The sequence below is a fragment of the Euprymna scolopes genome, chromosome 7, assembly GCF_053919585.1.
Source record: "Euprymna scolopes isolate OS-2025 chromosome 7, ASM5391958v1, whole genome shotgun sequence".
Lineage (NCBI taxonomy): Eukaryota > Metazoa > Mollusca > Cephalopoda > Sepiida > Sepiolidae > Euprymna > Euprymna scolopes.
The window spans coordinates 116,471,859-116,488,685 of record NC_136488.1 but is presented as its reverse complement, the minus strand read 5'-3'; the positions used below and the strand labels follow the sequence as shown (position 1 = coordinate 116,488,685).

At 29.4% G+C, this 16,827-nt stretch overlaps 1 protein-coding gene across 12 annotated transcripts in view; it reads right to left on the bottom strand.

Moving 5' to 3' along the window:
• LOC145279902 (uncharacterized) overlaps positions 1-16,827 on the bottom strand; it is a 378,849-nt gene that overhangs the window by 21,571 nt on the left and 340,451 nt on the right. For all 12 annotated transcript variants that reach the window (XM_080131434.1, XM_080131438.1, XM_080131441.1 and 9 more), the window contains one exon: positions 15,781-15,904. In XM_080131434.1, coding sequence (XP_079987560.1) covers positions 15,781-15,904 — 124 coding nt within the window. The remainder of the gene's footprint in view (positions 1-15,780; positions 15,905-16,827) is intronic.

Below are 16,827 nucleotides of genomic sequence, written 5' to 3'. Positions count from 1 at the left end.
TAACTCTGGCTTTAAAGACATGAGCAGCATAAGTGATTTATAACAGATGTGGGTTAAACCCATGGGTAAAAACCAATTTTTAAGATTAAAAACATAATTCATACCTTTAATATGTTAAGTAAGTTACCGTAGCACGTTCTGGATCTGTTTGATTAAATTAATTATCAAATCATAGACGCTTTATAGTAATTAATAGACCGAATACATCAAATGGCCTAAATTATCTCCCTTTAGCTGTTATAGGAAATAAAATCGACCTCTTTTCCAACAGAATTAACTATTAGCAATTAACAACATAATTGGATTATCTCCCTTCATAATTGTTTTTAGTAACGATATGAAAACATATTTAATTAGAATGATAATGAATTTTACAAAATTAAATAATAATAAATAGATTAAAATCCCTTACTCGAAATGTTGTACAAGGATTTATATATATAATACAGTCGTTTTTTTTATTCTCATATTCAATTAAACATTAAACCTAAAATGGTCTTATGTATAGGTACTAAAATAACGATAATCTGTAAACATTACTTGCCACTAATACGAAACTAAAATTAACTGTAACGTTAATGCAAGGTAGTTATGGCCATATTATAAATATAGAAATAAAAATGAAAACATTCTTTTTATAAAAAATTAATTATGGGAAATTAGATTTCGCTGTTTCTTTAAACAGCGAAATCTAATTTAGGAACCCAACGAATGGGATATAAAAAAAATATTTTTTAAATAGCTAAGGGTTTTCTGTGAAAACTTCTCATGACTCTGTTCTTAAATAAAGATACGAAAATTAGGCGATATATTAATATTTAAATGGGCTTTTCCGTAACTACAGCAAAGGTAAATGTTTCTCACATGCTTTTCCCGTTAAGGGAATTTTTCCTTTTTTCTTTCTTTTTCTTTCTCTTCAAAAATGCTCTATTGTCAAAAGTGTTTTTATTCATAAAGTCTGAAGAAATGCTGGTTTTTGAAAATTTGTAAACGATATAATGTTTGAAATTGTCGATCGGGCATGGAAACAATTTTAACGTAAAATGAAATACACTTTTTGGTGCCATCAACACCTTTTTTGAAGTCTTGATTTTGCTTACACAGTATATATATATATATATATATATATATATATATAAAAAAGTGATTAAGAAAAAGTGATTTCTGTGCGTGATGGCTGCAGCACATTCTGGGGAGAACCATGGCTGGCTGTTAGGTTTTTGTTGGAATTTTTTGGATGGTATGAATCGGTCTATGCCTACAATTAACCATTCAGTCAGGTCTGATATTATAGAGGACACATCCTTTTTAAACATGGAATGCAGCGGTAGATCAGACATAGAGTATCAATATACAGTATGGTGAAGAGGTACGTCTGAAGACTTATTACATTTCATTTTTATCTTAAAATGATACAACAGAGTGGTTAGAGGATCCTAGAGGAGATAGAACAGAACATGAACATAGCTCAGGGGAAGTTGTGAAAAAAAATGTCTAGAAGGCTTGCATACTGACCGGTAGTATCAGGCATACGGGTGGGTTTGTGAACAATCTGAGTGAGGTCATAGGCAATGGCAAAATCATGACAGAACCTCCCCTCATCATGTCTTATTTGAGTGGGTCAGCCATTCCACATTATGAACATTGAAGTCACCGCAAATGTGAATGTTAGCCGAAGGATGAGCAGACAGGATGTGGTCAATTTTCTCAGATATACTCTTAAAGATATTAACCCCGCTGTTGTGGGAGCGATAGAGGGCAAATATAAATGTGGTGGTGTAAGAAAGTGCAATATAAGGTAAATTTAGGTACTAGATAGAGCGGATTCCAAAAATCATTTAAAAATTTGGGAATCGATCACTATTGCTATTTGAAAACCTTTATACCGGTAGAAGAAGTTGATAAAAGCATTAAATCTCTTTTGTGAACTTTTCTCTCCCATTTTTTTTCTCCAACGCGGTGCCATTTTATTCATTTTTTTAGGATATTTAATTAAATTGAATTGTTTATATATATATACATATATATTAGTTGTTTTTATATTGATGCCAGCTGGATCGAACCACACGAACAACAAAATTTTTTGATAAAGATTACATCCTTCTTTGTCAAACGGTTATTCAATTTTGCATGTACTATCATATGGCTGAGTGGTCCAAGACGTTGTATCAAAGTTTACAGTTACCCAAAGGTGCTGAGTTCAATCCTGAACGAAGGCAGTGAAAAGTAACATTTAAAACAGAGAATCAGCAACTATGTCCCATAGCCTAGCTGGAGTCCGAACATGGTACACCCGTAATAATAATAAAGGGTTGGGTTCGAGACTCCTAACAAACTGTTCCCCAGTTCGATACAAAACACCTGATGAAGGCCGGAGGGTAAAACGGCCGAAACGTTGTGACTATAACAACCAAGATGAGGAAGTCAGTCCGACAATCTCAATCAATGAAAACACCTCATCTCAAAAATACAGACAATTACTACTATCATAAATGTGATGCCAATAAATGAACGCGGCCTTAATATTTCCAGTATTTTCACTGTTTTTCATTTTGATTCATTTCACTACATTTGGTGACCAAGAGCGGAGGACAGCTCCAATCATCCAACTAAGATATAACAAATTAAAAACGACAACATTGTTTTTATGCTTCTTACACCAGCTGTAACACTGAACATACTTCTCTAGAAGCATACATGGAATAACATACAATATACATATATTTACACACACATATATATATTTAATAATTTCTTGCATACATAAATTTAAAAAAAAATTATTAAAATATATACATAAATAAAAGTGCCCCCCCCCCATCAAAAGGAACAACTTAATGTAGGTATTTGCTTGCAAAGGAACAAAGCTCAAAGTAAGTGGAATTGGATACAATAGCGGCGTTCACATGCTGCAACTATCGTTAATGAAACACAATAATAATGTTAACTTAAGGATAAAGCAAAATTATCTATATATTTATTAACGTTTCGTTTTTATTTCAAGATTTTCTCAAGGTGATTGATTTTGAAGAAACAACATACAAGTACAATATTTGAAAATATCTGGTGCGCTTGTGATTTGTTTTTGTTTAGAATTCCAAAAATGTGGAATTATCATGTTGTGAAAAGTATGTTTGAAAAAAGAACACGCCATACATTTTTTAAAATTCTAATGACTATATATCATTAAAAAAAAAACAGAAAAATAGAGAAACAATAAAAAAACAAAACAAAATAACATTCTTTTCACGTCACAAACGCACCAAATATTTTCAAATATTGTACTTGTATATTCTTTCTTCAAATTAATAATCTTGAGAAAGTCTTAAAATAAAAAACTAAACCTTGATGAATATATAACTAATTTTGTGTTTTCATTTTCCATATATATATATAATATAAACTTATACAAATATTTAAGCTTCATATCTGCAAACATGTTTCAGCTACAGCCTTATTTTGGCTTAGTCTCCTCAGGCTAGATCGTCAGAAATGAAAATGAAAAAAAAAAAAAAATGGAAAAGATGACCAAACATTAGGTTCATTTTTTTTTTTTTAATCTTTTTAGATAGCAATCCGGACAGCGGAGGCTTAGTCGAAATAAGGCTGTAGCTGAAATATGTCTGCAGATATGGAGTGAAAATGTTTTTATAAATAAAAAAAATTGTTAAATATGCAGTGCTATTAGTTATTGAGCACTATTCTGTAAACACAGTTAAAGTTTCACAGAATAAACTCTGATGAACGAAAAATATACCAGGATTATGAATAAATGCTACAAAATTTAAAGGTAAGAACTTAATATCTGAACTAAAAAACACTAAAATGTTTTATTCATTCTTTGTGTGAATTATATAATTAGTGTGGAAAGAAAACATTATTTTCAAAATAAATTATATGTGTGTGTGTGTGTGTGTGTAATAAGTTATGAAACTATATTTATAGCAATTAAGCTACACAGACGTTTCCGTGTTTCATCTCCGTAGGGAATTGTCAGATTAAAATGCATGGAATTCGTGTTACCAAGTATTGTTATGATGTTCAAGCTTAGCTAGTTAGCCAATCCTAATCATTGTTATTCTTTCTCACATGTAAATATTTTCATTAGCCATGGGCAGGATTACAATACATTAGAAAAATTAAATAAAATAAGTAAAAAGTAAACTAAACCAACAATTAAAATAGAAAAAAAATGATTTAAAGCATGCAAGTGTTAAAATAAGGTCATCTATTAATTTGACACATTTGCAGAAGGGTGTGTCATCTTTATACAAAACAGAACAAAAGAAGAAGAATAAAACATCAGCCGAACATTTGTTTGAGAGAAACTCTGCGATTGGCCAATGAAACGTTGAGAAAACGTGGGAAATAATAAAATTGAATCTGATTGATTAACTAACTAGAATAAACACCATAAGGATATACAAAAAAAAAAATTCGATAACACAAAATTTAGCCTGACAATTCCCTACAGGGATGAAACGCAGAAGTCTCTCTGTAGTAAATATACACAATATACATAATATTTTATGTGAATATTTGAAATTATATATATATATATATATATATATATATATATATATATATATATATATATATATATATATATATGTGTGTGTGTGTGTGTGTGTGTGTGTGTGTGTGTGTGTGTGTGCTCATATATATTAATTTAAAAAAAAATTATTTAAAATCATATTAAGTTTGTAAAATATTTTTCATGCAATATTCGTGCTCATAACAAATAAATCACAATATCATCGTCAAAATTATAGGCAAATAAATAAATTTTATCAATAATAAAAAGACCTCATCTATTTCACATACTACAAAGGAAATAACATTAAAAATGGAGAAATTAAACAAATATTAAAACAATATTCATCATGTCCATAAAGCAAAAAAAATGCATCAGTGTTATTGTTAACTAAAATACTCAATAATCCATTTAGCATATCAACCCTACTTTTATTTAGTTCGCACCCAAGCAATTTTATGGCATATGAACCCTTTATTTAATCATTTAATACCCAAACAATATTTTTATGGTAAATGGACCCTTTATTTAATCATTTAATACCCAAACAATATTTTTTATGGTAAATGGACCCTTCCTTTAATCATTTAATACCCAAACAATATTTTTATGGCAAATGGGCCCTTCCTTTAATCATTTAATACCCAAACAATATTTTTTATGGTAAATGGACCCTTCCTTTAATCATTTAATACCCAAACAATATTTTTTATGGCAAATGGACCCTCCCTTTAATCATTTAATACCCAAACAATATTTTTTATGGTAAATGGATCCTTCCTTTAATCATTTAATACCCAAACAGTATTTTTATGGTAAATGGACCCTTCCTTTAATCATTTAATACTCAAACAATATTTTTTATGGTAAATGGACCCTTCCTTTAATCATTTAATACCCAAACAATATTTTTTATGGTAAATGGATCCTTCTTTTAATCATTTAATACCCAAACAGTATTTTTATGGTAAATGGACCCTTCCTTTAATCATTTAATACCCAAACAATATTTTTATGGCAAATGGGCCCTTCCTTTAATCATTTAATACCCAAACAGTATTTTTATGGTAAATGGACCCTTCCTTTAATCATTTAATACCCAAACAATATTTTTTTATGGTAAATGGACCCTTCCTTTAATCATTTAATACCCAAACAATATTTTTATGGTAAATGGACCCTTCATTTAATCATTTAATACCAAAACAATATTTTTTATGGTAAATGGACCCTTCCTTTAATCATTTAATACCCAAACAATATTTTTATGGTAAATGGACCCTTCCTTTAATCATTTAATACCCAAACAATATTTTTTATGGTAAATGGATCCTTCCTTTAATCATTTAATACCCAAACAATATTTTTTTATGGTAAATGGACCCTTCCTTTAATCATTTAATACTCAAACAATATTTTTTATGGTAAATGGACCCTTCCTTTAATCATTTAATACCCACACAATATTTTTATGGTAAATGGACCCTTCCTTTAATCATTTAATACCCAAACAATATTTTTATGGTAAATGGACCCTTCCTTTAATCATTTAATACCCAAACAATATTTTTATGGTAAATGGACCCTTCATTTAATCATTTAATACCCAAACAATATTTTTTATGGTAAATGGACCCTTCCTTTAATCATTTAATACCCAAACAATATTTTATGGTAAATGGACCCTTCATTTAATCATTTAATACCCAAACAATATTTTTTTATGGTAAATGGATCCTTCCTTTAATCATTTAATACCCAAACAATATTTTTATGGCAAATGGACCCTTCCTTTAATCATCTAATATCCAAGCAATAATTTTATGGTATGTGAATCCTTTCTTTAATCATTTAATACACGATTAAAAATTTTATAGCATATCCGGCCCTTTCATGTTATTTAAGAGCTGGCAACGACTTGGAACGAGAGGAACTATATATTTGCTTCTATTTTATAATAAAACACATAATGTTTACTGATAAAAAAAAATTAACAGTATTCAACTGATAAAATACTGTTAGAAAAGAATTTATTTCATGTAAATTGCATAGATATTTTATGAACGGAATTGTTTTAACAGCAAAGCAAAAATAGTTATATGATAGGCATGCAATAAAATCATCAAATCGAAATATGTAGAAAAATGAGTGAAATGAACATTTTCTATACACCTATAAATTTGACTTTTTTACTAACATTGTTAATATCAATGTTAGGGCGAGTAAAAAAGTCAACTTTTTTATTTAAAAATTATTAAAACGAACTCCTATGTCAGTCATGGATATGCAAGAGATTAAATATATGTAAACAGATTTGCATATCCGTTGAAAATTTAACTTTAATTGATTGTTCAATTTTGATGGCTTTTCATTGAATGATTGGTTTCATTCAACTATTACGCCCAGTTCTATTTATGCACATTTTTACATTATGTTTAATTGCATAGCATTTAGGATAAAAATGTTCCAGAAAAGGCACATGTTTTTATTCCCCTCTCTCCCTCTCTCTCTTTATATATATATATATATATATATATATATATATATATATATATATATATATATATATATATAAGAGAAAGTAGTTAATAAAACATGTTAAAAAACACTTTGAAAAAGAGTTAAAAACATATTTAATCTGAAAAGGAAACACTAAATAAATGGATAGTCCTTAATCTGCGGAGTTTTGAAGAAATACTTTCCTTCTCATCAGAGAGTAGGATTTAGAAAAAATGTGGGATCGGATTTTGCTTGAAAAATTATTTAATAAAACTAGAAGTAAGTCATACATCTTATTTGATAACAAAAAGTGAAGCAGAGGGAATAGGGTGAAGAAAAAAGTGATTTCACGTGAATGGATAGTCTGGTGAAGGGTAAAGTATCCAATGACGGTCAAATCCAAAAATGTAGAATCCAAGAAAGTTGGTTAAAGTGAGCTTGCTTTTGTGTGCACGGAAAGTTTTTGCCAAACTCCGCTTCAAATTTTTGGTTTTCAGATTTGAAACTTAATATATAGGGTATTTGGACATGTGGAACACTTTCAATTTGGTTTTTAATCGAGAAAATAGCTACTAAGGGGTTAAAATTGAAAAAGAAACATTGACCTTGGCCTGTATGTAAGTCGACTATTCCCGTTTATATATGCACATGCATTAATTAAAAGTTAGAGGTCAAGCAAAGTCATTTGTTGTTGATTTTGTATATGTATTTATCCATACATATACACTAATGGGTAAGGTTGGAGATCTGTACGTTTTGGTTTCGAGTAAAAAAATCTGACTTGGGTACACCAAGTCAGATTTTTTTACTTTTGAAATCACTACTACATATTGATATACAATATAATAATCGATAGAGAATTGGCTCTATAATAATAAATACGAAATTTGCATGAATTTAGAAAATAATGTTTAAGCATATTTTACGACCGGGCAACGCCGGGCGGTTGGCTAGTTTATTATACAAATAAGAATAATTTTTTTGAGGAAAAAATTTTTTTAAAGTTTTAAAAATAGTATAAAGGTAACAAATACAATTTTTACAAACCATAAAACGATTTTAATCTGGAAAAAGTATGCTTAGATCTTGCTTGATCAAATCAGATTTTTTGACAAAAACATCAAATCATGTAAAACGATCGTTACATGTACTATACAAGTTGAAATATTTGTTTAAGATGACTTTAAACCAAGTTATAATAGACGTCACTATTTGGGAGGCTGTTTCACAGAATAGAGACATGAACAGACAATACTGCCTTTGTTCTATTGAAATGAAAACGATGATACTACATCTTTTGCTGAATTCTGTGAAAATCATGACTTGAGCTGGACTGAAAAAAACTCCTCGAAATGTATATATAAATTTTGATTTAAAAATGTAGATATATTTATTTTTTTATATTTTTATTTTTTATTCAACAATTCAACAAATTTCTAATATTCTATATTCTATATATAAATTTCTATATAGTCTCTATATTTTATCCAATATATACATATACTAACTGGCTCTATCGGCTTGGTATCTAGTTGCAAACGTAACTACTTGAAACAGTAAAAATGAATAAAATTTCAAAGATAAATAGAAATATTATATTTAAACATTTTTTATATGTATTTAATATATTTCAACATTTATGCTAATCATTGATGCAATTTTTTTTTTTACTAATGTTTATCCTCTCATAAAAACATCATATCTTTGAAAATGCATTTTCTTTATCACAATTCCTTGTTTGAATTTGATCGATTAACGAATCGGGAATAGGAAAATCGGAACTTTTGGGGGTATCGGAATCGGAAAAATTCGAGTCTAATTTCCGATTCCAAAACGATTCTTCTTTATTGACAATAAAAAAAAAATCAAACAAACACAAATTTATTTATTTATTAGAAAATTGTTCATTTGCAACATAAAAACTAAGGGTCACGGAATCCCATTCCTAAATTTCACATCAATTTTCAGAGTCTAATTTATTTCTTTTATTGGTCAATTACTGTAAACAAAGTAAACATTCAAGAGTTGATTTGCCTTATTCCATTTTTCAACAATTTCACATCGATTCGTTAAATGTTTATATGCTTCCTCTCTGTGAGTTCACAATTGATTATGGAAAGATTTTGACAAAGTTTTTCAATTTTCTTGGCGCCAGCTGGACACTGTCGTTGTCTGTCATCGGCTTATTCTAAAATAATTAATGTTTTACGGTACGTCTTCGTTTTGGGCACAAGTGGAAAATATAAATGAAACTCTCAGTATGAGTTTATCAAAATGTTGAATAAAATACACGAAGGGAAAACATTTAGAAATTTTCCAAATTAAAAAGTAAATTATATGTACATTTGAACGTATACATTATAAATTAGATCTACATTTGAACGTATACATTCGAATGTATACATTTGAACGTATACATTATAAATTATATCTACATTTGAACGTATACATTTGAACGTATACATTCGAACGTATACATTTGAACGTATACATTTGAACGTATACATTCGAACGTATACATTTTAACGTATACATTTGAACGTATACATTTTAACGTATACATTTGAACGTATACATTCAATTGTATACATTCGAACGTATACATTTTAACGTATACATTTGAACGCATACATTTGAACGTATACATTCAAACGTATACATTTGAACGTATACATTTGAACGCATACATTCGAACGTATACATTTGAACGTATACATTCGAACGTATACATTCAAACGTATACATTTGAACGTATACATTCGAACGTATACATTTGAACGTATACATTCGAACGTATACATTTGAACGTATACATTCAAACGTATACATTCGAACGTATACATTTGAACGTATACATTTGAACGTATACATTCAAACGTATACATTCGAACGTATACATTCGAACGTATACATTTGAACGTATACATTCGAACGTATACATTCGAACGTATACATTTGAACGTATACATTTGAGCGTATACATAATCCAAAAATGAAAAATGAGATTCAGGCATATGTTACTGTAACTAATGAAACAAAAAAGTGATGAAAAACAAATATACAACAAATAAATGTTACCACGACTGAGCTTCAATCTATGGTCCCCCCTCGCAAAACTTTCACAAGAAACACTCGTCTAGCTGTAAACACTATCAATAATTCCCCCAACTCTTTATCTGTGCCTAAATCTAAACGTAGATTACATGAACAAAGCTTTTTTATTAGAACTGCACGCCTGTGGAATTGTCTTCCGTTTTCCTGCTTTCCGGCTGACTACAATATGGTTGTCTTCAAGTCTAACGTAAATAAGTTCTTGATGAGCCGTTCCATATAAGTTATCAAATTTAACAAATTTTCATTACTAATGATTATTATATTGTCCAATTTCTACTGTACACTCTTTAACCCTTATCCTTGAGTGGCCTCTTGGCCTTGATAATGAGTTGATACCTATGAAAAAAAAAAAAAGAAAAAGTCCAATGTGAACAAGTTCTAATTGAATCGTCCCCCTAAGTAATCCAAGTTACAAAATTCCCACTGTTTACTATGCTAAAATCACAATGACTAATGTATACCTATTAACCCTTATCCTCGAGTGGCCTCTGGGCCTTGATAAGTGGTGACACCCTTGTAAAAAAAAAAAAAAAAAAAAAAAAAAAGGCAAGATACCTACCTGAATAAGTTTATTTGTGTTTAAACTTAAAAATGTCTACCCCATAAGTTCTTCACAAAGACCCTTGATAATTGCTCAAAATCGGAAATTAAACAAATGCTGGTAGAAACACATCAAATAAATTTCAACAATCGAGCAAAAATATTATGCCCTACCAGTAATTTATTTTTTCGATTTTTGAGTGACTAAAGATTAAAAAGCTAGAATGAGCTGGAAATGATTATCATTTTACATTAAATTTATGTGAAAAACTCCTCAAAATTCTAAAATAATTGTTTTTTTTTCTTTGCGCCACATAATCATCTAAAAAAAGTAGAATCTAATTTTTAGACATTGATTTAGCTAAAGCTGTTAATCTATTTGTCATTATTATTATTATTATTATTATTATTATTATTATTATTATTATTATTGTCACATTTTGTCTAACTATTGTTATTGCCGATTTTATGCTGATAGGCGGATCATAACAAATGACCACAAGCTACCAGCATTTCTTTTCTCAGTCTTACCGCACTTTCCACAAGATTCTGGCGATTCCCAACAAAGTAGTTTTCTGAAGTGCTCCAACATTTCAATAGATCCCAATTTTTTTCAATAGTTAAGAGAAACCCTTCCCAATGTTAAGAATGTTTTCTGAATAGCAATATATTATTACTTAGAAACTCATTCTTCACATGTGATTAGGGCTATTCTGTTCTTAGATTAATTCTTATTTCATACCAATTACCGATTCTTTTTAATCGTTTATAAAAAATAACAAATAGCATTAACGACGAATGATGTTTGTGTTAAAAGAAAAACAAATCTCGTCTCACAATTTTCAGTCAATTACAAATAAAGCATTGGAGAAAACTATTCAGAAAGATCTACTCTTGTAATATATGCCATCCTCTTAAGTGTATTTTTTACGTTTTGCAAAATATATGTGGACATTACACGGGGGAGGGGGTGGTTTACAGTCATTTGAACATTTTTAAAAGCATCAAATCTTCAATTAAATATTTCGAAATTTTAAAATAATCGAAATTGGAATCCATACTTGTATCGAAATCAGGAATTTAGAACAGAATCAGTAATTGTATCGGAATCTTGAAAAACACACACACACATATATATATATATATATATATACATATATATATAACCACACACCCCCACACACACCCCCACACACACCCCTACACACCCTGTGTGTGTGTGTGTGTGTGTGATGTTCCACATTTTTCCCACTGTTTTTATTTTTCAAGACAGACTGTCGCACACATATACACAAAATTATTTCAACCGATTTAATTGTGAGAATTTTGCCATACAAACAATTTACTCCTCTTCACTTTTTTATGGCATTTTGCCATCAGCCATTTTATTTTACCCCTATTTTAATAGTAAGCAGATTTATTTTGTTCCATTTTTTTTGTTCAAACACAGGCAATTTGCCATAATAAATAGATGAATAAAATACATTCGTTTTTCACTCTTTTTTGGGTGAATTTTTCATTTAAAAATATTTTTCCTTCTTTTATCTTTTGATCATTAAACTGCAGACATTTTCTATTGAGATATTTTTGCTTCCACCTCACAATTGAAAGCAGATTTTATTTTGCCAAATAAGACAAGGTATGTTTACGACTATGAAAAAGGTGAGAAAAATGTTAATATTACATATTACATAGCTGTAATATTGTATGAAAATAAATGTAGATCAAGTCGGTAGCTATGATTGATGGATATTAATCTTAGCTTCACCTTTGGACCCATATATCTGGTTGGTTAGTTTAATCATGTTGTATAGAAAGGATTTGAAGTGAAATTTTAGTTGTGGTTTAAATGTGAAGAATCGTGGAATAATGTAAGATCCTTTTTAGATGGAACCTTTAGATGTCCCCACCCTCCTCTGGAGATTGCCAGAAACGACTCTGGAAGTTAAGTACATTTATGATGTTTCCTTATTCAATTTGTACTTACGATGTTATATGGCTAACATTTGCCTTCAGACAAATAATATGAAGGACATGTAAATTTGATGATTGAAAATCCCCTGTTTTTCACATTCCTATGCTGTCCAGATTTAATCGTCTTTTCAGGTCATCAGATCTAATCCAATCTTACATATCCATGGTATCATTCTTCTTATAGCTTCTTATAGTTCACTTCTATATATCATCACATTACATATACATGCCTGACAAATTTGCCCAACAATGAAGTTAATAAAGTATATTTAAAGATAAAATTAGCAACTGTACCAGTTCACCCAATAGAAAAGTATTCAGACAACAGCTTCAACTCTGACCCACAAGAAATGGAGCTGAATAAATCAATAGGAAGGGTCACAAATAATAATATCACAACTTAAAAGCAAATATTACTAATTTATATATATTGGTTTGGATTACTATATAAATATTAATATTTATATTCGTTTTAAGTTTACAGAAGCTTTTGGCTTGTAAACTTAATTTTTACTTCTTGATTATATATATATATATATATATATATATATATATATATATATATATATATATATATATATATATATATATATATAAACAGCATAATGAAATATTTTTTCTGAATATTTATTGTAAAAACCTCCATGCACATTGTTATAATATTAGTGAGGAGACAAAAAGGATTTAGTTTGATTTCATGACATTAATATTGTTTGTAACACTTAGTAATAGATAGAGTTGGGATTAGGAATGCATAAAGTTTACAAATATTGAATAAACACAAATGAAACACTAAAGAGAAAAAAGATACAAAGGATTTATTAGTAGCATTTTCACAAAAAATGGTACATAACAGCAGATTAGTATAAATACCTCCTTAATAGAGATGAAGTATTAGAGAGTGCTAAATTGCTTAATTGGCATGATCTGTTTCTTTTGTGGAATATCATCGATTTTGGGTGATTTAATAGCAAAACAATTTATCAGATACAAGTTGTTATTTAACTCATAGCTTTCTCAATGGTATCTATACATAAAGTTAGATATGTGTATATGCTTATATATTTGTATATATTGAACTCACTCCTAAACTAATTAATCGGCCATTATGAATTTTAGAATATAGCTGCTAGGCATAAGGGGTCGTAATGTCAATAATATTTAGTTTAATTTATTTTTATGTAAATGGGATAAAATGAGGGTGGAAGTCATTCATGAAATTTCAGAGACATCTGACAGTTGTGAAATTTTAACAATAGGTATTATAAATATATAAATTTCAATTTATTTGAAGTATTATAGAGGGTTTTTAGGAGGTATAATATGAGGACAACCACCGATTTGAAAATTCAAATATTTCAGATTTGTATTGGATTTGATCCATACTCATTAGACACTAATTAAGTGAGATTTCTTGAATATTATTATTTTTTTTAACTCCTTAAGCTTAAGCCTTAAATTTTAGACACTTAGAATCAAAATCATATAATAGATTTTGAACAAAATTGGAATAAGGATTCTAAATACAAGGTTAAATATCATTATATTTTAATTTTAATCTTCATAAGGAGGCATAAAAATGGTGCAAAACTGTTCTGTCCGGCAAATTAATTCACCCATTCTGGAATGGGTATTCTTTTAGTTTATAATATATTTAACTTATAATATATAATATAATATAAGTTAATGCAATGGATCTGACAGAATGCCATAGTCCATCCGGTTAGCATCCATTACAATGTTTGTATCCTTCAAATGAGAGCCGAACATTTTGAATAACTTAAAAATAATAGATAATAATAGATCATTTCGGCATTTGATTTGCTAGATGACGAAAGTAATCAGTGAATTTAGGATTATTGTTAAAGGCTTAGTTATAATTTATTTACCTTGTTATTAATTTGTTCAATTACAAAATAAAAATAATGTGCCGATCACATTTAAACCAATAAATTGTTAAAATCATTGTTTCATTTTGCAATTTTTATTGATTAGCTTAAGATTTTTGTTTCAATTTTTCCAGCATTCAACATTTTTGCTTCGTTATTAATAGCTCTCATTTTGATCGTCACTGAGTAACGATATTTCATTAAAAATATTTTAGTGACATACAGTAGAACCCCGAGATACGGCATTAAAAATTAGTAACAAAATACAGTACAGTATATAATACACATGTATATAATCTAATAACATTATAAATAACATCATAAGGCTGGGCAAATACCGTAATCAGGGACCGGAAAAACATCGTATTCCACATTGTAACCTAAAAAAACTGTATCCTAGGAACCACTGTATCCCGGGGTTATACTGTATTTGAAAAGGCATAATTTCCAGCAGTTAAAATGACTGTAAGATTTTGGGAAAGTTAATTTTGAAAGAGGCAGAAAATAATAATAAATGTGATTGTAAACCAATGAAAATTTAGGAAACTTGCCTTATTTTGGTGTATATTTCTTTACTTTGGTGTATATTTCTTTACTTGGGTGTATGTTTCTTTACTTGGGTGTATGTTTCTTTACTTGGGTGTATGTTTCTTTACTTTGGTCGAAGTGACAAAGTGATAATTTATATACAATTTAATAAAAGGTTCTTGTATAATGTAGATACTATTTAATAAAAATTATAATTCATTCAACACAGATTACAGAAGCTTGGAATAAGAAGCATGTTCTTAAAAGAGTATTACACTGGTTGGTTAATTGCAAAGCAATAAAGTTTATTTTGAAAGTATGGAGGGGGATATGCATACCAAACAAGAATGCTGTTTTTATTTTATTTTATTTTTTTGTAACAGACAGAATTAATGACAAGCAAGTTAAAAGACAGACACTTAACTGACAACTGCCCAGATAATCGATTTCTTTTATTTTGAGGGGTAGGGATAGTTTTTTCTTTTTATCAGATTACTGAAAAAATCTGGACTTTGTATAAATTCGTCGGAAATTGTCAGGTAAGTAGCTCTCTTTATAGATGACAAACTTCTTTTTCTGATTTATGAAAAAATGCTTGCAACATTCATTGGTATCAGGGATATTGGTTTGTCACACGCACACACACACACACACGAAGGTCAGTTCAGCGTTCAAGATGACCTTGCTTTTTAATTCACTTACTGTCTGATATGGCGGCTTCTTGTGCAGACTGGCTGTCTGCATCAGAGTAGATCTCGTTACCTCTCTCTTTCATACTGACGAAGCGCTGTAACAAGGTTTTGTCATCATATTCTCGTCTGTTGGCCTAAGTGGATGAAATAAACAGAAAGCCATTAACCAAAAGGTCTCATCATCCCAAGCATTTTTCACTGTCATGTGAACAAGGGGCACAACTGGCAGCAACAATCGCCGATAAATATTTTATATTTTCTGATGCCTGTTGTCATTGCAGAGGGTTTGTTTGATGAAACGCCCAGAAGATTTAATCAGGACAGCTCATTGCAGACAACTGGCCCAGCTTATAAAACAAAACATTCTGCTCCTCTATTGCCTGCCTTTTCAATTGACTGAATGATAAATAAATAATAAGATTAAATAAAATGGTGCTAAATGGAGAATAAATTGCGACGACTTTTCAAATAAATAATAATTTTTAAGATTCTAGGGAATTAAAAATGTAATTCCAAACCCAATTATTGCAATCCAAATAAGCTTGCAAGGGCATTTCTGAGTATTGCCAGAGCGTTTTACAAAAATAAAGTTAACAATTCACAGCTACTCCAATTTTTATTTAGAGTATTGCAACTGTTTCATGGTACAAATTCTGTTAAATACAGAGTAGCAATATTAGGTATCGTCATAAAACACTTAAACTTTTACCTGTACTTGGATGGGTTGAGCCAGCTTCCTCTGAAAGGAGAAGGTTTTAACGAATATTAAATTTACGGGCAGTTCCCAGTCACATGTATATCCTGATCAGAGAGGAGATAACGATGTTAATTTTGCATTGTTTTTTTTTTTGTTTTTTTTTTTGCAAGGAGGTATCATCGTCTTGTCACATACAGCACCTGATATTCCCAAATGGTTACCTATCTGGTGCTGACCCGGCTCAATGTCACTTAACTTCAGTTATTGGATCAACATGATAATGCCTCAAACTAAGAAAATAATTTGAAGCATCATTTGCATACATCCAAAATTTATTGAAAAAAAAAACAAACAAAAAAA